Below are 23,506 nucleotides of genomic sequence, written 5' to 3'. Positions count from 1 at the left end.
CTATATCTTAATCTGGACCGATTTTCACGAAACTTGGCAGACATAATTCTAGGCTCAATTCAGTACGTTATGCCAAATTTGGTGCAAATCGAAGGATATATAGGGATTTTGGTGCACCATTTACATGAAATCGGACGAAACTATATATGGGAGCTATATCTAAATCTGGACCGATTTTCACGAAAATTGGCAGACATCATTCTAGACCTAAAAGATTAGGCTGTACCAAATTTCGTGCAAATCGAAAGATATATAGGGACCGTTTATATTAAATCGGTTAAATATATATATGGGAGCTATATCTAAATCTGAACCGATTTTTCCCAATTTCAATAGGGTTTGTCCTTGGGCCGAATAAGTGACCTGTGCCAATTTTCATCCAATTCGGATAACAAATGCGGCCTGTACTTTGTTTACAATTTAACATGGACAGACAGACGGACAGACGGACAGACGGACAGACGGACGGACGGACGGACATGCATAAATCGACTTAGAAAGTGATTCTATGCATATTCTCAAAAGGAACCATGTGTCTATCTCGATTATTTTTGCCTGTTACAAACATATGCACAAAGACATAATACCCTGTACCACAGTGTGGTGAAGGGTATAAAAATCAAAATACGCGTGGATTTTCTTTGAAGAATATTTTTTTCAGAGGCGTGGATTTTTTAAAGAATATTTTTTCAGAGGTCTATAAGAGGCGTGGATTTTTTAAAGAATATTTTTTCAAGGGTCTACAAGAGGAGTGGATTTTTTAAAGAATATTTTTTCAGACAACGAAGCACACACGGGGTGGATTTTTTAAAGAATATTTTTTCAGAGGCATGGATTTTTTAAAGAATATTTTTTCAGAGGCGTGGATTTTTTAATTAATATTTTTTCAGAGGCGTGGATTTTTTAAAGAATATTTTTTCAGAGGCGTGGATTTTTTAAAGAATATTTTTTCAGAGGCGTGGATTTTTTAAAGAATATTTTTTCAGAGGCGTGGATTTTTTAAAGAATATTTTTTCAGAGGCGTGGATTTTTTAAAGAATATTTTTTAAGAGGCGTGGATTTTTTAAAAATTATTTTTTCAGGGGCGTGGATTTTTTAAAGAATATTTTTTCAGGGGCGTGGATTTTTTAAAGAATATTTTTCAGGGGCGTGGATTTTTTAAAGAATATTTTTCAGGGGCGTGGATTTTTTAAAGAATATTTTTTCAGGGGCGTGGATTTTTTAAAGAATATTTTTTCAGAGGCGTGGATTTTTTAAAGATTATTTTTTCAGAGGCGTGGATTTTTTAAAGATTATTTTTTCAGAGGCGTGGATTCTTTAAAGAATATTTTTTCAGAGGCGTGGATTTTTTAAACAATATTTTTTCAGAGGCGTGGATTTTTTTAAGAATATTTTTTCAGAGGCGTGGATTTTTTAAAGATTATTTTTACAGAGGCGTGGATTTTTTAAAGATTATTTTTTCAGAGGCGTGGATTTTTTAAACAATATTTTTTCAGAGGCGTGAATTTTTTAAAGAATATTTTTTCAGAGGAGTGGATTTTTTAAAGAATATTTTTTCAGAGGCGTGGATTTTTTTAAAAATTATTTTTTTCAGAGGCGTGGATTTTTTAAAAATTATTTTTTCATGGGCGTAGATTTTTTAAAGAATATTTTTTTAAGAGGCGTGGATTTTTTAAAGAATATTTTTTAAGAGGCGTGGATTTTTTAAAGAATATTTTTTCAGAGGCGTGGATTTTTTAAAGAATATTTTTTCAGAGGCGTGGATTTTTTTAAGAATATTTTTTCAGAGGCGTGGATTTTTTTAAGAATATTTTTTCAGAGGCGTGGATTTTTTTAAGAATATTCTTTCGAGGACTATCTGAGGCGTGGATTTTTTTAAGAAAATTTTTTCGAGGACTTTCTGAGGCGTGGATTTTTTTAAGAATATTTTTTGAACTCCTTATAGAGGCGTGGATTTTTTTAAGAATATTTTTAAGGACCTGCATGAGGCGTGGATTTTTTTAAGAATATTTTTAAGGACCTGCATGAGGCGTGGATTTTTTTAAGAATATTTTTTTAAGGCGTGGATGCATATTTTTTCAGAGGCGTGGATTTTTTTAAGAATATTTTTTCAGAGGCGTGGATTTTTTTAAGAATATTTTTTCAAAGACCCAAACAAGGCGTGGATTTTTTTAAGAATATTTTTTCAAAGACCCAGACAAGGCGTGGATTTTGTTAAGAATATTTTTTCAAAGACCCAAACAAGGCGTGGATTTTTTTAAGAATATTTGTCAAAGACCCAAACAAGGCGTGGACCCAAACAAGGCGTGGATTTTTTTAAGAATATTTTTTCAAAGACCCAAACAAGGCGTGGACCCAAACAAGGCGTGGATTTTTTTAAGAATATTTTTTCAAAGACCCAAACAAGGCGTGGACCCAAACAAGGCGTGGATTTTTTTAAGAATATTTTTTCAAAGACCCAAACAAGGCGTGGACCCAAACAAGGCGTGGATTTTTTTAAGAATATTTTTTCAAAGACCCAAACAAGGCGTGGACCCAAACAAGGGGTGGACCCAAACAAGGCGTGGATTTTTTTAAGAATATTTTTTCAAAGACCCAAACAAGGCGTGGACCCAAACAAGGGGTGGACCCAAACAAGGCGTGGATTTTTTTAAGAATATTTTTTCAAAGACCCAAACAAGGCGTGGATTTTTTTAAGAATATTTTTTCAAAGACCCAAACAAGGCGCCGATTTTTTAAGAATATTTTTTCAAAGACCCAAACAAGGCGTGGATTTTTTTAGTTTATTTTTCAAAGACCCAAACAAGGCGTGGATTTTTTAAAGAATATTTTTTCTAAGACCCAAACAAGGCGTGGATTTTTTTAAGAATATTTTTTCAAAGACCCAAACAAGTCGTGGATTTTTTAAGAATATATTTTCAAAGACCCAAACAAGGCGTGGATTTTTTTAAGAATATTTTTTCAAAGACCAAACAATGCGAGGATTTTTTTAAGAATATTTTTTCATAGACCCAAACTAGGCGTGGATTTTTTTAAGATTATTTTTTCAAAGACCCAAACAAGGCGTGGATTTTTTAAGAATATATATTCAAAGACCCAAACAAGGCGTGGATTTTTTTAAGGAATATTTTTTCAAAGACCCAAACAAGGCGTGGATTTTTTAATGAATATTTTTTCAAAGACCCAAACAAGGCGTGGATTTTTTAAGTATACTTTCTCAAAGACCCAAACAAGGCGTGGATTTTTTAAGTATACTTTCTCAAAGACCCAAACAAGGCGTGGAATTTTTAAGGAATATTTTTTCAAAGACCCAAACAAGTCGTGGATTTTTTAAGAATATATTTTCAAAGACCCAAACAAGGCGTGGATTTTTTAATGAATATTTTTTCAAAGACCCAAACGAGGCGTGGATTTTTTAAGAATATTTTCTCAAAGACCCAAACAAGGCGTGGATTTTTTTAAGAATATAAACAAGGCGTGGATTTTTTTAAGAATATTTTTTCAAAGACCCAAACAAGTCGTGGATTTTTTAAGAATATATTTTCAAAGACCCAAACAAGGCGTGGATTTTTTTAAGAATATTTTTTCATAGACCCAAACTAGGCGTGAATTTTTTTAAGATTATTTTTTCAAAGACCCAAACAAGGCGTGGATTTTTTTAAGGAATATTTTTTCAAAGACCCAAACAAGGCGCCGATTTTTTTAAGAATATTTTTTCAAAGACCCAAACAAGGCGCCGATTTTTTTAAGAATATTTTTTCAAAGACCCAAACAAGGCGTGGATTTTTTTAGTTTATTTTTCAAAGACCCAAACAAGGCGTGGATTTTTTATTGAATATTTTTTCAAAGACCCAAACAAGGCGTGGATTTTTTAAGTATATTTTCTCAAAGACCCAAACAAGGCGTGGAATTTTTAAGGAATATTTTTTCAAAGACCCAAACAAGTCGTGGATTTTTTAAGAATATATTTTCAAAGACCCAAACAAGGCGTGGATTTTTTTAAGAATATTTTTTCAAAGACCAAACAATGCGAGGATTTTTTTAAGAATATTTTTTCAAAGACCCAAACAAGGCGTGGATTTTTTTAAGAAGGCGTGGATTTTTTTAAGTATATTTTCTCAAAGACCCAAACAAGGCGTGGAATTTTTAAGGAATATTTTTTCAAAGACCCAAACAAGGCGTGATTTTTTTAAGTTTATTTTTTCAAAGACAAAACAAGGCGAGGATTTTTTTTAAGAATATTTTTTCAAAGACCCAAACTAGTTGTGGATTTTTTAAGAATATTTTTTCAAAGACCCAAACAAGTCGTGGATTTTTTAAGAATATTTTTTCAAAGACCCAAACTAGGCGTGGATTTTTTAAGAATATTTTTTCAAAGACCCAAACAAGACGTGGATTTTTTAAAGAATATTTTTTCAAAGACCCAAACAAGGCGTGGATTTTTTAAAGAATATTTTTTCAAAGACCAATATGGATTTTTCGAAATATGATTCAACTTCTCTTTGGTGCTGTCAGAAATATGTCCTGTCCCAACAATTTATGTAATTAACACTAATTAATGTTTTTAATTATAATTACATCATATCTCCATTAAACATCAATATTTTATAACAAAATTCAATTTGTAATATAAGAACTAACAACAAATGTGTCGCTTTCGGCTTTGTTTCCGAATTTCAGCGTCATACTAATTACATGAACGTCCAAATATTACAATGTAATTATTATTTGTTTTTATAGCATATTATGTAAATGAATTATATACATATTCGGATAATTTAAATCTGTAATAAAAAAATCACCATCGTAATAAATTTTACAGTATTTAAGAAATTGCAAGCCTACACCTGTCAGTTTGTTGTAAAGTGTTTGCTGCACCGTTAAGAGTTTCGCAATTTGTCGTCGCACTCAAAAAGATATGAATAAACCAGAATTGTATTACAAATCACACAAAGCTGCCAAACAAGATGCAGGACAGCTGCTAACAAATTTTGCCACTAAATTGCAATGGCGCGCCGAAGGAGGGGATACTGTCATAGATATTGGCTGTGGTCCGGGTGATGTTTCTATGGATTATATTTTCCCGTTAATGCCGTCAAATTTTGGAAAACTTATTTTTAGTGATATATCGATGACGATGTTGGATTGTTTTAAAAATCAATATAAAATTTCGGAGAAGTGCGGATTCAAGCAATTCGATATTCTTGGGGAAGTACCCAATGATATGTTGGGCCAATTTGATCATGTTATATCAAGTTTACTACTACATTGGGTACCCGATAATAGGTCTGAATTAAATAAAAACTTCTAAGTTAAAAACTATTAATAATTTATTTTTTGTTTACAGATTGGCCCTGGAGAATATGTATAAATTGTTGCGCCGTGAAGGTGGCGATTGCATTTTAGTATTCTTTGGTTACAATAACATTTTCGATGCCAACAACATAATGAGCTCGAATCCCAAATGGTCGCAGTACATCAAAAATGTTAATCGCTTTGTGTCACCTTTACATGATAGTCCAGATCCCAAGAGGACATTTTATAAAATGATGGAAGATGCTGGATTTTGTAATATTAGCATTGAGGTGAAGGAGGGTATTTATTACTACGATAATTTGGAAAATTTTAAAGGTATGTATTTTGCATGTTTGTATAATTATACCCTACACAACTATGTTGTCAGGGTATTATAGCTTTGTGCCGCCCCAAAAGTTTGTAACGCCGCGAAATATTTGTTCTAGACCTACCTTTAAGTATACCGATTGTCATAACTCGACTCGCTGAGTCGATCTAGATATGTGTGTCCGTCCGTCTGTCCATTATAATACGATACAGGCCACAGTTATGGACCAATCTTGACGAAATTTTGCATGTAGGTTGGGTTCTGGCCAATGAAGACCCCTATTGTTTTTAGAAAAGATCGGTTAATATTTAGGGGATGAAATGGACCAAATACTACATTTTTGTCGGTTTTTCTGGTCGCTCCAGAGGCCGCAATAATGGCCCGAACATCGTGAAATTTTCCATGGAGAAGGGGGATCGGGCCAAAGAATAAGCATACCTGTTTTCATAAAGATCGGTCAATATTTAGCGGGTCAAATGGACTCTGACATTTGTGTGAAAAATGACAAAATTTGTATTCTATAGCGTATATATTTACCCCTGAAGGACATAGACCTGAGAAGTTTATATTATATTCAATAGGAGTGGTTGACCTTTAAATTAATACCAATTATATTGTTGTATGTGCTCGGATGTGGGAGTTACACCTAAATATTTACAGGTATCTCCGTATTCGTTAATTATTTAGTAACCCATTATCACTCTAGAAAGCGGAACTATAGCGCTGATCGCTTTGAAATGTTCCATGAGGTTCCAGTTATGGCCAAGAACAACGTCTATAATTTTCGGTGATGATCAGATAATAATTTTGGAATGAAGTGGACCGAAAACTTAATTTTTTGTGTAATTTTCGTGTCGATCTATAGACAACAAATGAAAGCCGAACATCACAACACAACCCACGGTGAAGGAAATCTGGACAATAGTTGTACTGAATACTCGTAATATTCGGAAAATATGTCAGTGTGAGGAAGAGGTGCTGTTTACCTCTAATCGGGCAAGAGGGTGCAAATATCACGAAATATTGCCCATTCTCGGAATAAACATCCGCAGAAATTTTGAGTTCCGTGGTAGTTGTGTAGGGTATCGTATGGTCGGCTCCGTCCGACTATACTGCTCCGCTCACTGGTTTTCTATTTTATTAATGCATTTTGAATTTTTTCATTTCAGAAAATATTATTCCAGTTTGTGGTATATTTGATTTCATTCCCACATCAAGGCATGAGGAATTTTTGGAAGATTACTTCAATGTAATGGCCGAAACTGCTGCCCTGAAACGTAAATTACCCAAGGAAGATTTAATGTATACAATGGCTGCAGATATGATTGTGGCATATGGTCAAAAAAGGCCACGAAATTCTATAGAATAAAAATAATTAATATAAAATACATGTTAGTTGTTAACTATTGAGCGGAGCAGTATATTCGCACAGGACCGTCCACGTGATACCCTACACAACTAAAACTGAACATTAACTTTATATCGATCTATATTCCGAAGCCAGGCCATATTTCGCGATATATACACCCTGCAGCAATGTTTGACCAGAACCATACTTACATGCACATATTCGTTGACAAATTATAACGAATCACTCTAGCCTCTAAACGAATTGAGATACATCGCCGAAATTTTAAGTGCAGGCAGGTCAAGTTCGAAGATGGGCATTATAGGTCCACGGTTAGGCATAGCTCTCATAGAGGGGACCCCCAAAATTTCGGTATTTTAGGGTTCTTGAGCGCGTTCTTTAACCGAATTCGCTGAAATTTGGTACATTAGGTTTTTATTGGGTACCAAATATCTCCACTAAAAATTATAAATATAAGTCCATTCCTTCTGGTAGCCCCCATTTAAGGGTACCCCCAAATTTTTGGTATTTTGTAGTCGTATATGATAACAAATCTTCCTACTAAAAATTATTAATATTCACCATATTTTAGATGTAGTCCCCATATAACCCACTTTTTATACTCTTCACCATTCTGTGGTACAGGGTATTATGTCTTTGTGCACATGTTTGTAACAGGCAAAAGGAAACGAGATAGACACATGGTTCCTTTTGAGAATATCTCATATATATATATATATATATTCGCATAGAATCACTTTCTGAGTCGATTTATGCATGTCCGTCCGTCCGTCCGTCTATCTGTCGATGTTAAATTGTAAACAAAGTACAGGCCGCATTTATAATCCGAATTGGATGAAATTTGGCATAGGCCACTTATTTGGCCCAAGGACGAACCCTATTGAAATTGGGAAAAATCGGTTCAGATTTGAATACAGCTCCCATATATATCGTCCGATTTAATGTAAACGGTTCCTATATATCATTGGATTTGCACGAAATTTGGTACAGCGTAATGAATTAGGTTTAGAATGATGTGTGTCAAGTTTCCTGAAAAACGGTTCAGATTTGGATATAGCTTCCATATATATTTTCGTCCGATTTAAGGTAAATGGTGTACCAAAGCCCCTATATATATTTCAATTTGTACGAAATTTGGCACAGCGTAATGAATTAGGTCTAGAATGATGTGTGTCAGGTTTCCTGAAAATCGGTTCAGATTTGGATATAGCTCCCATATATATTTTCATCCGATTTAAGGTAAATGGTGTACCAAAGTCTCTATATATACTTCGATTTGCACGAAATTTGCCACAGCGTACTGAATTAAGTCTAGAACTATGTGTGTTAGGTTTCCTGAAAATCTGTTCAGATTTGGATATAGCTCCTATATATATTTTCGTCCGATTTAAGGTTAATGGTGTACCTAAGTTTCTATAAATCCTTCGATTTGCACGAAATTTGGCACAACGTACTGAATTAAGTCTAAAACAATGTGTGTTAAATTTCGTGGAAATCAATTCAGATTTAGATATAGCTCCCATATATATTTTCTTCCGATCTTCGGTAAATAGTCCACCAAAGTCCCTTTGTATCCTTCGATTTGTACGAAATTTCGCATATTGTGCTGAATTTAGTCTAGAATGTTGAGTGGTGAGTTTCGGAAAATCGGTTTAGATTTCGATATATCTCCCATATATATTTTCGTCTGATTTTATGTAAATGGTGCACCAATGTCCCTATATATATCCTTCGATTTGCACAAAATTTGGCATAGCGTACTGAATTAAGTCTAGAAAGATGTGTGTTAATTTTCGTGAAAATCGGTTCAGACGGCGTACCGAATAGCGTGTATCAATTTTACTATAAATCGTTTTCCAAAATTTTCCCCATGTAACGCAGACGGCTCTAAATCTGCTCGAATGAAATTAATGTTAGGATAGGTTGAAGAAAGAGGGTGAAGGGTATCATATAGTTATCTCCTTTGTTCCGCGTTTTGGGTTTGGTTCTAAGACTCTGTTGTAATTATTTCTCCTGTGGAGGAGAACGTTGAACTATAGTCCACATTTGGGCCTAGCCCCCGTATTTTTATTATAACCTACAAAACTATGTTGTCAGGGTATTATAGCTTTGTGCAGCCCCAAGAGTTTGTAACGCCGCGAAATATTGGTTTGTCCCACCTAGACCCACCTTCAAGTATACCGATCGTCATATCTCGACTAGCTGAGTCGATCTAGACATGTGTGTCCGTCCGTCCGTCAGTATAATGTATTAACACGATACAGGCCACAGTTATGTACCAATCTTCAGGAAATTTTGCATGTAGAATGGGTTCTGGCCAATGATTGTTTTTGGAAAAGATGGGATAATATTTAGGGGATGAAATGGACCAAATACTTAATTTTTGTCGGGTTTTTTGGTCGCTCCAGTGGCCGCAATTATGGCCCGAACATCGTAAAATTTTACATGGAGAAGAATATCGGGACAAAGAATAAGCATGCCTGTTTTCATAAAGATCGGTCAATATTTAGCGGGTCAAATGGACCCTAACTTTTGTGTGAAAAATGATAAAATTTGGATTCTATGGCGTATATATTTACTCCTAAAGGACATAGACCCGAGAAGTTGATAGTATATTCAAGAGGAGTGGCTGACCTTTAAATTGATGCCAATTATATTGTCATATTCACTCGGATGTGGGAGTTACACTTAAATATTTACAGGTGCTTATTTATTCAGATATTATATAGTAACCCTTACCACACTAGAGGGCGGAAATATAACGCTGATCGAATTGAAATTTTCAATGGGGTTCCAGTTATGGTCAAGGACAGCGCTTGTAATTTTCGGTAATGATCAGATAATAATTTTTGGATGAAATGGACCGAAAACTTAATTTTTTGCAATTTTTCGAATCGAATAGGCCACAACATACAACCCACGCTGAAGTCGATCTGGACAAGTAATTATAATATGGACAAATATTAGTAATGTTCGGAAAATATGTCAGTGTATGGAAGATGTGCTGTTGACCTCTAATCGGGCAAGAGGGTGCAAATGTCACGAAATATTTCCCAGGCTCGGAATAAACTTCAAAGTTAGAAGTGCGTCGTAGTTGTGTAGGGTATCGTATGGTTGGCCCCGTCCGACTATACTGCTCCGCTCACTGGTTTATATTTAGCGCAAAGAAATATATTCTAATGCAAAAATTTTAATTTCGAAATAGAGCTTGAGAACAGATCAATTAGGCCTCTTCTCAATAAAACCTGTGTATATTGGTGATGGCCTTATATAACCCAACCATGCGTCGTCAATATCGGACCACTTTCTGGGGTTTTTAGGAAAAATATCCACTAAAAATTGCTGAAATTTGTATTTGGTGTACATTGCATTTTTTGTATAGATCCACTTTTGGGTATGTAACCTATAGTTTCGATGGTAGTATCTGTTAGTATACCTATGGTGGAGGGTATCCAAAGTTCGACCCGGCCGAACATTTTTGCACTCGTTTAATTGTCTCTTTGTCGCCGAAATTATCTCTTTGCAATTTCAATTCCAAAAGTATTGGACACCACTGTATAATCAATGACTGCGCCAAAATCAACTACGTTTCAAAATCTTGTATTTTCCAATTTTTTTATTATTATTGTTCAGCGGAATACAAAAAATTTTTAAAAGTAGAACAATTTCAAAATTAAATTCATGTAAACATTTCGAACAAAAAGATCCCCGAAAACAAGTGTTTAAATAGCTGTGCAATGTCAACCAGCCGGCGAACAATTAATTTATGCAAATAAATGCATGTATGTACATGTTTATAACTCTATATATTAAAATTCAAAATTGTTGCATAGGTTTAGTACAATTTTTCAAAGCTTAGATCGTGCATTCAAATTCTAATTTTTATGTAAAGGAGAATGGACAATCCCCAGCTATATTACGATGCCCATGAACTGCAAAAGAAAGATGCCATTGCATTCTATAAACAATATGCCTCGATGATCCGTTGGCGTAATGATGGCTGTGATTCGGTGATAGATATTGGCTCGGGACCAGGAGACGTGGTTAGTGATTGTCTTTATCCACGAATGCCTCGAAAATATCAGCGCTTGGTATTCTCTGATATTAAGAGGAGCATGATGGAATATGCTCGCAAGCATTATCAACACTTACCGAATACGGAGTTTAAGGTATTAAATATTGAATCACATGAAGAATTGGCGGAGGATTTGAGAGGTCAATTTGATCATATCACATCGAATTATTGTCTGCAGCTGGTGGTGGATCAGAGGTGAGTAGGGACTTGTAAAACCCTAAAAATATCTGGAGGGCATTTTAAATCCGTTAAATCGATCGGGACCTTTATATGGAGAATAATAAATTTGTTTTTTTATTTTTATGCAGACAAGCTTTCACAAATATCTACAATCTATTGCGCCCTGAAGGTGGTGATATTTTGATAAATACCGCACCCTATGTATCGTTATTTGATGGCTTCACCAGTCTCAGTCATAATGAAAAATGGTCACCCTATATGCAGGATACACAATTATTTACCTCAGGTCTACAGCATGTTGAAAATCCCAAACAATATATGTTGGATTTATTGGAGGCAATTGGTTTCCGCGATTACTATGTAGAGATAAAGGATCGTGTGTATATCTACACTCTGGATGCCTATAAGGGTAGGACATAACCCTCGTAATTTAATAATGAATTCCAATATTAATATTTTCAATATCTCTCTAGTTAATGTCAAAGCCATATCACCATATATACCTCGCATACCCATCCATATGCAGGATGATTTCATGGAGGATTTTATTGATGCAATTATTAACTTAGATTGGGAAAGTCCTATATATAGTAGAGAGGATAATACCATCAGAATGCCATATACACAAATGATTATTTATGCCAGGAAACCGAATACTTTGAAATAAAAACCTTGGAACTTTCTTTTCTATAAAAAAAATCTACTTTTGTGTGAGTTTCTCGCAAATTGATTTTGTAACAAGTAAAAATATCGTTAAATTCTGCTGGATCGTGCGGTGGACATTCACAATGCCTAAAATCGATGGTAGGTTGTTACGGGAGAAAACAAAATACCAAACTACAGGTACATAGGTGAGAAAACTGGGCATACCAACAAATGAGGCGGGTACTTTATATGGGGGGTTATATCAAAACATGGGCATATAATGATAATTTTCTGCGCAGATGTATGCCAGCTCAATATACCGAAATTTGGGCGGAACCTTTATAAGGGTGCTATGTCCAAATATGGACCTATACCGAACATTGTCGACCTATACTGTCATGTTCAAATATGGACCTATACTGGACCTATACCGTGGGATATTAAGAAACAAGTGAAAAAGCGGTAAATTCGGCCGGGCCGAACTTTGGATATCCTCCACCACAGGTATACTGACAAGTATTTGAAATGAAAAAGTGGACCGATATTTATAATTTTTAATAGAGATATTTGGTGCCCAATAAGAACCCAATGTACCAAATTTCAACGAATTCGGTTGAAAATCGCGCTCAAAAACCTCAAAATACCGAAAATTTGGGTTGCCCTATATGGGGGCTACCAGAAAAAGTGGGCCGATATTTATAATTTTTATTAGAGATATTTGGTACCCAATATGAACCCAATGTACCAAATAGCAGGGAATTCGGTCAAAAAATAAGAAAAAAACCCCAAAATACTGAAAATTAGGAGGTACCGTTATATGGGGGCTACAAGAAAAAGTGGACCTATATTTATAATTTTTTGTGGATACATTTACTATTAAATAAGAATCCAATATACCACATTTGAGCGTATTCGGTTGAAAAACACGCTCAAGTACCCCAAAATACTGAAAATTGGGGGGTACTGTTATATGGGAGCTATACCTAAACGTGGACCAATATATCCCATCTTCGAACTTGACCTGCCTGCAAACAAAAGACAAACCTATGCAAAATTTCAGCACTCTATCTCAATTCCTTCAAAAGATAGCGTGATTACAACAGACTGACGGACGGACATGGCTAGATCGTCTTAGAATTTTACCTTGATCAAGAATATATACTTTATAGGGTCGGAAATTAATATTTCGATGAGTTAAAAACTGACTAAATTAATATACCCCTCATACTATGGTGGAGGGTATACAAATAAAACCAACAAACTGATAGGGGACTCTGCCATGATATATACATGCCAGAAGGAAACGAAATACTAAACTACAGGCATTGGGTTTACAAAATTGGGCTAGGACCTTGAAAATACCGAAAAGTGGCCGGAATTTATGTTGAAAGGGGTTGGACATCTATGTGGGTCTATACCTATATACATACCCATATTTAAAGGAAGATTTACCACCCAATGAAATCTCAAAATATACCAAAACTGATATAAATAATTTTGGATATGAATATTTGACACTCAATGATGACCCAAAATATGAAATTAAAAAAAAAAAACAGCAAGGAAAGTAGTAAAGTCGGACTGGGCCGACTATATGATACCCTTCACCACTTGGGTATATTGTACATATGGATCCTTACAATTGTATGTCAATGTTACCTCGAAGGAACATATTCATGTCTTAGTGCAACCTATGATAAATTTAATTTAGAAAATATATATGGGAGCTATATCTAAATCTGAACCGATTTTTATGAAACTTAGCACACATCATTCTAGACTCAATTCAGTACGCTGTGCCAATTTTCGTGGAAATCGAAAGATATTTAGGGACTTTGGTGCGCCATTTACTTTAAATCGGACGAAAATATATATGGGAGCTATATCTAAATCTGAACCGATTTTCCAGAAACATATCACTCATCATTCTAGACTAAATTCAGTACGCTATGTCAAATTTCGTGCAAATCGAAGGATATAAAGGGACTTTGGTGCACTATTTACCTAAAATCGGAAGAAAATATATGTGGGAGCTATATCTAAATCCGAACCGATTTTTCACAATTTCAATAGGGTTTGTATTGAGGTCATTGACGAGAGAGGTTTATAGAATTCTTTGGAATAACGAGGGGATTGTAAAGAATATAAAACTACTGCGTCTTAACAACAACCAGCGACCGGAGCAATATAGTCGGACGGGGCCGACAATACGATAACCTACACAACTACCACGGAACTTTTATTCTGAGCCTGGGCACCTCTTCCTTACACTGACATATATTCCGAATATTACAAATGTTCAGTACAGTCCTTCTAATTAATTGTCCAGATTCCCCTTACCTTGAGTTGTGCTGTGATGTTCGGCTTATAATTGTGGCCAATAGATCGACTCGAAAAGAAAAGTTTTCGATCCACTTCATCCTAAAATTATTATCTGATCATCACCGTAAATAATAGGCGTTGTCCTTGTCCACAACTGGAATCTCATGGAAAATTTTAAAGCGATCCGCGTTTTATTTTCGCCCTCTAGTGTGGTAATGGGTTACTAAATAATATCTGAGTACGTAAGCACCTGTTAATATTTACATGTAACTCCAAATCCAAGTACATACGACAATATAATTGGTATTAATTTAAAGGCCAACCACTCCTCTTTGATATACTATCAACTTATCGATCTATGTTCTTCAGCAGTAAATATATACGCTGTAGAATACAAATTTTGTAATTTTTCACACAAAATTCAGGGTCCTTATTACCCGCTAAATATTGACCGATCTTTACCAAAACAGGCTATGTATACTTTATGTAAAATTTCCCTATGTCTGGGCCATAATTGCAACCTCTGGAGCGAACAGAAAAACCGAAAAAATTAAATATTTGGTCCATTTCATCACCTAAATATTAACCGATATTTAGCATTGGCCAGAATTCATCTTACCTGAAAAATTTCGTGAAGATTGGTCCATAACTGTGTTTACAAATTATAATTTGACAGACGGACGGATGGTCTAGATCGACTCAGCTAGCCGAGATATGACGATCGGTATACTTAAAGGTGGGTCTAGGACCAATATTTCGCGGCGTTACAAACTCTTCGGGCTGCACAAAGCTATAATACCCTGACAACATAGTTGTGTAGGGTATAATGACACCAAAGGACATTTCAGCAAACCGCAGAGCACATGGAGACGACAACGAAATGTTGGAAGATTTCCTATCCCCCACTCTCGAGTTTAATACTATTCACTACCTTAATGAGATGATGGGTTATGAATGGAAAACAATGATGGAACTCTTAATGAACACAGAATTCGTAGAAGAATAAAGAAGACAATAATTTTTGATAAATCTATGCTTAGGATAGTCCACAAGGTTTTCGAAAATATATATTTTTAAAACTCTACTTTTTGCTCTGAAAGTTCCTTTTTAAATAGACGCTAGAAAAAATACAATCTATAAACCAGTGAGCGGAGCAGTATAGTCGGACGGGGCCGATCTGCGGATTTTTATTCCGAGCCTGGGCAATATTGAGTGATAGTTGACACTCTTGCCCGATTAGAGGTCAACAGCAACTCTTCCTTACACCAACATTTTTTTCCGAATATTACAATTCTGTGGGTTGTTTTGACTCGGCTTATAATTGACTCGAAAAAAAAACACAAAAAGATAAGTTATTTAGCGGATCCATATAACCCGCTAAATATTGACACATCTTTATCAAAAACAGGCATACTTATTCCTTGGGCCGATCCCCTTCTCCATGTAAAAATTCGCAATGCTGGGCCATAATTGTGGGGCCCAGAGACCAGAAAACCCGACAAAAATTAAGTATTGGTCCATAATTGTGGCCAGTGCATTGTTTACAAAATTGGACAAATATCCTTTAGGCAATGAAACAATATTTTTTAAAAATCCAAGCTTGATTTCCAAATATATATTACTTAAAAAACCCTAAAAAACAAATATATATTTACATGACATTTTAATTGTGATTTGATTACGAATATAAGACAATTATAAATTAATTCAGAAGAATATCACAAAACAGGTTCTTGAATACTGAACTGAATATGAGAAATCTGCTAATAGCTTGTCTGGTTTCTACAATTAAACAATAAATCGTATTTTATTTCCCTATACTGTTATTAAACGACTGTCAGCAATTAAATTATTTCCGGCTAATTATTCAAAATTAACGAGGGCAAAAAATTAAATGCAGACTTGATCAGCATATTTGTAAAAATAATTGAGACATCAAATATTTGAAAGAAGTGGCTTATGAATATCAAATAAGCATTGCTAAAGGATCACCTCAAATGAAGATTTTTTAAAGAGTATTTTTCAAACAGTATAATGAGCGCAAATGTTTTAAGCTCGATTACAAATATGGACTTTTTATACCCTACACAACTAAGTTGTCAGGGTATTATAACTTTGTGCAGCCCCAAAAGTTTGTAACACCGCGAAATATTGGTCCTAGACCCACCTTTAAGTATACCCATCGTCATATCTCGACTAGGTGAGTCGATCTAGACATGTGTGTCGGTCCGTCTGTCCATTATAATTTGTAAACACGATACAGACCACAGTTATGGACTAATCTTCACGCAATTTTGCATATAGGATGGGTTCTGGCCAATGAAGACCCCTATTGTTTTTGGAAAAGATCGGTTAATATTTAGGGAATGAAATGGACCAAAAACTTTATTGTTGTCTGATTTTCTGATCGCTCCAGAGGCCGCAATAATGACCCACACTCCGCGAATTTTTGCATGGAAAAGGGGATCGGGCCAAAGAATAAGCATGCCCGTTTTGATAAAGATCGGTCAATATTTAGCGGACCAAATGGACCCTGACATTTGTGTTACAAAATTACAAAATTTTTATTCTTTAGCGTATAGATTTACCCCTGAAGGGCATAGACCCGAAAAGTTGATAGTATACCCAAGAGGAGTGGTTGACCTTTAAATTGATATCAATTTTATTGTCGTGTGTACTCGGATGTGGGAGTTACTCTTAAATATTTTCAGGTGCTTAAGTACTCAGATATTATTTAGTAACCCATTATCACACCAGAGGGCGAAATATACCGCTGATCGCTTTGAAATGTTCCGTGAGGTTCCCGTTATGGTCAAGGACATGCCTATAATTTTCGGTTATGATCAGACAATAATTTTGGGATGAAGTGGACCGAAAACTTAATTTTTGTGTGTGTGTGCTGTTTTTTAGTATTTTTAAGTCGATTATAGGCCACAATTGAAAGCCGAACATCACAACACAAGCCACGGTGAAGGGAATCAGGGCAAGTAATTAGAAGGACTGTGCGGAATATTAGTAATATTTGTTGACCTCTAGTCAGTCAAGAGGGTGCATATATCGCGAAATATTGGCCAGACTCAGACTATAGAAGCACACAAAGTGAGATTGTCTATGAAGTTGTGTAGGGTATCGTGTGGTCGGCCCCGTCCGACTATACTGCTCCGCTCACTAGTTGTATATAATGTTTTGTCGAAGGCACTATGGGCCAGATGTCCCATTTTTTTGGCCATAATTGGAGCAGTGGGTTTATATAATTATATTATATAATTAAGTATCTCATATAAGGGTTTCAAGGACGCTTATTATAATTGTGCAAGAAAAAAAAACGTAAAAATCTAATAGGGTGGATCGAAAACGGCGATCAATTTTATATACCCTTCATCACACTGTGGTACTGGGTATTATGTCTTTGTACATATGTTTGCAACAGGCAAAAGGAAACAAGAATATGCATAGAATCATTTTCTAAGTCAATTTATGTATGTCCGTCCATCCGTCTCTCTGTCCATGTTAAATTGTAAACAAAGTTGCATTTATGATCCGATTTGGATGAAATTTGGCACAGCTCACTCATTTGGCCCAAGGGCGAACCCTATTGAAATTGGGAAAAAATCGGTTCAGATTTAGATATAGCTCCCATATATATGTTCGTCCGATTTAAAGTAAATGGTGCATCAAAGTCCCGATATATCTTACGATTTGCACGAAATTTGGCACAGTGTAATGAATTAGGTGTAGAATGATGTATATTAAGTTTCCTGAAAATCGGTTCAGATTTAGATATAGCTCCCATATATTTTTTCGTCCGATTAAATGTAAATGATGCACCAAAGTCCTTATATATCTTTCGATTTGCACGAAATTCGGCATAGTGTACTGAATTGAGTCTAGAACGATGTATGTTAAATTTTGTGAAAATCGGTTCAGATTTAGATATAGCTCCTATATATTTTCGTCCGATTTTAGATAAATGGTGCACCAACGTCCCTATATATTTTTCGATTTGCCCGAAATTCGGCATAGCGTACTGAATTGAGACCAGAAAGATTTGTGTAAAATTTCTTGAAAATCGGATCAGATTTACATATAGCTCCCATATATTTTTTCGACCGATTTAATGTGAATGATGCACCAAAGTTCCTATATATCTTTCGATGTGCACGAAATTTGGCACAGTGTAATGAATTAGGTCTAGAATGATGTGTGTTAAGTTTCGTGAAAATCGGTTTAGATTTAGATATAGGTTCCATATATATTTTCGTCCGATTTTAGGTAAATAGTGCACCAAAGTCCCCATATATCTTTCGATTTGCACGAAATTTGACATAGGGTACTGAATTGAATCTACAACGATAAGTGTTAACCGTCCCTATATATCCTTCGATTTCCACGAAATGTGGAATAGCGTACTGAATTGCGTCTAGAATGTTGTATGTTACGTTTCGGAGAAATCGGTTCAGATTTAGATATAGCTCCCACACATACATATATATTTGTCCGATTTTACATAAATGGTGCACCAAACTCTTAATGTTTGTCCGATTAACATGAAATAAAATTGAGACTTGAATGGCTTATTGCGTTTTGTTGAAATTGGTGCAGACGCAGCCGTACGAGCCAGTGTTGAGAGGTCCCCAAGAACATCCCAAAAACGCCGTTCTCAGCAGTTGAGCATGGTTCGGTCCACTTTACAACGGATTATTCGCATTGATTTGCATTTGTTCCCGTACAAAATTCAATTGACGCAAAGAATGTTGCCTGCGGACAAGCCTCGTCGATTGGAATGGACCCAAAGAGTTATCGAAATGGCCGAAGATGACGAGCAATTTTGGAATAAAATTATCATGTCCGATGAAGCCCATTTCACATTGAATCGGACCGTAAATAAGCAAAATTGCTGTTTTTACGCCACTGAAAATCCTCAGGAGAAAACGGTCATTGTACCGTTTTTCTTCCAAAATGAAAATGGCCATGCTGTTACCATTAATCAGGAGCGTTATCGCGACATGATGACCAATTTTGTGATGCCAATTATTCGTCGAAAGCGTATGAGGCAGTTCTGGTTTCAACAAGACGGCGTTCCACCGCACACAAGTCGCATAACAATCGATTTTCTGAAGAATTTGTTTCTGGGCCGTTTGATGTCGAAAAGTGGGAATTTGGACCGCCACCGCGTTCGCCCGATTTGACGCCGCCTGACTTCATCTTGTGGGGATAATTGAAGTCAAAGGTTTACGTTAACAAGCCAAGGACCGTAGAAGAGGTCAGGGACGACATTCGTGAAGAAATAACCGCTATTCCGGCCGAAATGTTGGCAAAAACGATGGAAAATGCAGCAAAAAGGGCACAATACGTCATCAACGCCAGAGGCGGCCATTTGAGAGATATCATATTCAAAAATCGATGTAAACAAATCAACTTGGCACAAATTAAATGATTAACATTGCCAACCGCCAAATTTTTATTTTTTTCTTTGATTAAAAAAAAACATGGGTCCGTCGAATATGGGCAACCCTGTACAATGTACCCAAAGTGGTGAAGGGTATCATATAGTCGGCCCAGTCCGACTTTACTGTTTTCCTTACTGGTTTTAAAGTTGAAATAATAAAATTATTATTGAACACGTCATGTAGAGCTATGGCCTCTAATTACAAATGTGAAATCAGATATTGAAAATTTATTTTATTATTTTTTTGGTCTGGATTTTTGAACAATATGTTTTTAGTAAATCAAAATACACATCCAACTAGAGTTAGTTTTGTTTGTGGTATGTTAATATTTAATTAGTGACTGCACATGGTATCTGACCCTTATTATTGAAAAAGGTGTATCAATTGTACGCTAACTGAATATATAGAAATTATTCCATGAAAACACTTGTGTTAATAACCATTGTTTATGGTTAATTTCTTAAAATTGAATGAGTACAATAAACCAAATATATCATTAAGTTGGTTAATTGGTTTGATTGAATTAACCCATTGAAAGCTGAAATCGATGTTAAATAAAATTCATGATGGGAGTCAATATTTAATCACATCCTGTATTTATTTATATAATTTAAGTCCTAGTATATCCCTAAGGTATACTAGGTTATAGGAAGGATCCTATAACTTTTATATTTATACCAGGGTTAGCCGACAATACATATGCAAACTGCTATGATTGTATTGGACACACGCATAGATCCGTTGGGAGAGTAATTTTTGCTCTCTCGGTACAGATCGTATATGTTAAAGCATTGCAAAGCATACGACATGTTCGATGTCGAGAATAATGTTGAGTTCGAACACAGAACTGTGATTGTATTGGTACTCTCCCAAAGCGCCCACGGGCGCCTGTTTGGTGAACAGTAATTTATACCCTTCACCACACTGAGGTACAGGGTATTATGTCTTTGTGCATATGTTTGTAACAGGCAAAAATAATCGAGATAGACCCATGGTTCCTTTTGAGAATATGCATAGAGTCACTTTCTGAGTCGATTTATGCATTTCCGTCCGTCCGTCTGTCTATGTTAAATTGTAAACAAAGTACAGGTCGCATTTATGATCCAAATTTGATGGAATTTGGGACAGCTCATTTGTTTGGCCCAAGGAAGAACCCTATTGAAATTGGGAAAATTCGGTCCAGATTTAGATATAGCTCCCATATATATTTTCGTTCGATTTAAGGAAAATGGTGCATTAAAGTCCCTATATATCTTTCGATTTGCACGAAATTTGGTATAGCCTACTGAATTAGGTCTAGAATGATGTGTGCTAAGTTTCCTGAAAATCGGTTCAGATTTAGATATAGCTCCCATATATAGTTGCGCCCGATTTTAGGTAAATGATGCACCAAAGTCCCTGAAAATCATTTGATTTGCACGAATTTTAGTATAGCGTACTAAATTAAGTCTAGAATGATGTGTGCTAAGTTTCGTGAGAATCGGTTCAGATTTAGATATAGCTTCCATACATAGTTTCGGCCGATTTTAGGTAAATGATGCACCAAAGTCTCTGAAAATCATTCGATTTGCACGAATTTTGGCATAGCGTATTGAATTAAATCCGGAATGATGTGTACACCTCCTATATATATATTTTCATCCGATTTTAATTAAATTGTGCACTAAAGATCCATAGCTAGGCCGATTGACACAACGTATTGAAATTAACATAAATTAATCTCTGGCAAGTTTGTTTCAAATCGGTTCAGATATAGATATCTCGTAGCTTCCATATATAATTTCGACTTATTTATTGAGATTAAAATTTAAACAGTGCAGCATACCGAATAGCGTGTGTCAAGTTTGCTTTAAATCGATTTACACAAATCTGTCCCACTGTGCGCAAAGGACTCTAAACTTGCCCAAATGAAATGCAATTTCATGTCAAAATTCCTTCAAAAAGGCGACGTCTTTTCGGATAAATATGTACACAAAGTGGTGAAGGGTATCATATAGTCGGTCCAGTCCGACTTTACTACTTTCCTTACTGTTTTTATACCCTCCACCATAGTATGGAGGGTATATTAGTTTTGTTTTTCCGTTTGTAACGCATCGAAATACTCATTTCCGACCCTATAAAGTATATATATTCTTGATCAGCGTAAAATTCTAAGACGATTTATGCATGTCCGTCTGTCCGTCTGTCTGTTGTAATCACTCTAGCGTCTAAACGAGTTGAGATAGAGCGCCAAAATTTTGCATAGAGTCGTTTTTTGTCTGCAGGCAGGTCAAGTTCGAAGATGGGCTATATCGGTCCACGTTTAGGCATAGCTCCCATATAAGGATACCCCCCAATTTTCGGTATTTTGAGGTTCTTGAGCGTGTTTTTCAACCGAATTCGCTGAAATTTGGTACTTTGAGTTCTTATTGGGTAGCAAATATCCCCACTAAAAATTATAAATATAGGTCCATTTTTTCGGACAGCCCCCATGTAAGGGTAACCCCAAAATTTCGGTATTTTGAGGTTCTTGAGCGTGTTTTTCAACAGAATTCGCTGAAATTTGGTACTTTGAGTTCTTATTCGGTACCAAATAAACCTACTAAAAATTATAAATATAGGTCAATTTTTTCTGCTACCCCCCATATAACGGTACCCCTCAATTTTCGGTATTTTGGGGTTCTTGACCGCGTTTTTCAACGGAATTCGCTGAAATTTGCTATATTGGGTTCATATTGGGTAATAAATTTCTCCACAAAAAATTATGGATATAGGTCCACTTTTTCTGGTAGTCCCCATATAACGGTACCTCCTAATTTTCAGTATTTTGGGGGTTTTGGTCGTATTTTTCCACCGAATTAGCTGTAATTTAGTATTTTGAGTTCTTAATAGGTACCAAATCTCCCCACAAAAAATTATGAATATAGATCCATTTTTACGGATAGCCCCCATATAAGGATACCCCCAATTTTCGGTATTTTGGGGTTCTTGAACGCGTTTATCAACCGAATTTGCTGCAATTTGGTATTTTGTAGTCGTATATGGTAACAAATCTCCCTACCAAAAATTATTAATATCCGCCCCCCTTTTTGGGGTAGTCCCCATATAACCCCCTTTTTTATATTAAAATAGTTATCTGATTTGTTACGCGTTTTAATTTTGGTTCTAAGGCTCTGTTGTAATCATTTCACCTGCGGAGGATAGCGAGATAAACAATTAGAACGTAAGGTTCGATAATGAACTATAGCCGCATTTAGACCTAGCCCCTGTGTGGAGGTACCAGAAGAAGTGGACCGATATTCCCCATCTTCGAATTTGAACTAAGTTTGGAAGAAATAATAATATGTGCGAGGTTTGAATGAAAACCACCTTTACTGAAACGGATTTGGTCCAAAGAAACATGGGGTCTAGAACCAATATTTCGATGAGGCACATTTTCATTGTGTTAAAGTGTATACACCGTCATTAGCTGTAAGGCTGGAGGTATAATTATCTATTAAAATTTTCTGAAATTCGTATTGTTGTTTACATTATGGTTTACATAATCCGTTTTTAGAAATGTCGGTATAGGTCCACTTTTTGACATGTTCCCTATATTTTCATTTCTAGTACCTGCCCGTATATCTATGGTGGAGGGTATCCAAAGTTCGGCCCGGCCGAACTTAACGCTTTTTCACTTGTTTTTTTTACTTAAGAGGTTATAAACTTTTTTTAATTTATCTGCAAACTATTTGGTGATTAAAGGGTTAATTACATGGAAATCTCTGACATATAAAAACCCCGATGCAATAGAGTGCACTTTAGTAAATAGTCATATCTTTTCTACACATTAAACTAAAATACAAAATAATTTTGCATTGAAA

The 23,506-nt window shown here is 35.5% G+C and overlaps 2 protein-coding genes across 2 annotated transcripts; both read left to right on the top strand.

Moving 5' to 3' along the window:
• Nucleotides 1–4,918: 4,918 nt before the first annotated feature.
• On the top strand, nucleotides 4,919–6,992 carry LOC133333017 (juvenile hormone acid O-methyltransferase-like). The gene is made up of 3 exons (XM_061541351.1): nucleotides 4,919–5,286; nucleotides 5,348–5,631; nucleotides 6,793–6,992. The coding sequence occupies exons 1-3, from the start codon at nucleotides 4,919–4,921 to the stop codon at nucleotides 6,990–6,992; spliced, it is 852 nt and encodes a 283-aa protein (XP_061397335.1).
• A 3,896-nt stretch (nucleotides 6,993–10,888) lies between these two features.
• On the top strand, nucleotides 10,889–11,914 carry LOC133333016 (juvenile hormone acid O-methyltransferase-like). Its single transcript, XM_061541350.1, has 3 exons — nucleotides 10,889–11,262; nucleotides 11,376–11,656; nucleotides 11,721–11,914. Exons 1-3 carry the CDS (start codon nucleotides 10,889–10,891, stop codon nucleotides 11,912–11,914), a joined length of 849 nt encoding a protein of 282 aa, XP_061397334.1.
• Nucleotides 11,915–23,506: the final 11,592 nt, after the last annotated feature.

This window comes from Musca vetustissima, unplaced genomic scaffold (genome assembly GCF_032173495.1).
Source record: "Musca vetustissima isolate MV318-11 ecotype Yass unplaced genomic scaffold, APGP_CSIRO_Mvet_v1 utg159555, whole genome shotgun sequence".
Classification (NCBI taxonomy): Eukaryota; Metazoa; Arthropoda; class Insecta; order Diptera; family Muscidae; genus Musca; species Musca vetustissima.
Note: the sequence above shows the minus strand (reverse complement) of the source record. Positions and strands in the feature narration are given on the sequence as shown.

Coding starts and splice junctions, on each gene's coding strand:
- LOC133333016 (XM_061541350.1), top strand. CDS start 10,889: ATGGACAATCCCCAGCTATATTACGATGCCCATGAACTGCAAAAGAAA. Junction 11,263..11,375: donor CAGCTGGTGGTGGATCAGAG/GTGAGTAGGGAC, acceptor ATTTTTATGCAG/ACAAGCTTTCACAAATATCT. Junction 11,657..11,720: donor CACTCTGGATGCCTATAAGG/GTAGGACATAAC, acceptor ATATCTCTCTAG/TTAATGTCAAAGCCATATCA.
- LOC133333017 (XM_061541351.1), top strand. CDS start 4,919: ATGAATAAACCAGAATTGTATTACAAATCACACAAAGCTGCCAAACAA. Junction 5,287..5,347: donor CATTGGGTACCCGATAATAG/GTCTGAATTAAA, acceptor TTTTGTTTACAG/ATTGGCCCTGGAGAATATGT. Junction 5,632..6,792: donor TAATTTGGAAAATTTTAAAG/GTATGTATTTTG, acceptor TTTTCATTTCAG/AAAATATTATTCCAGTTTGT.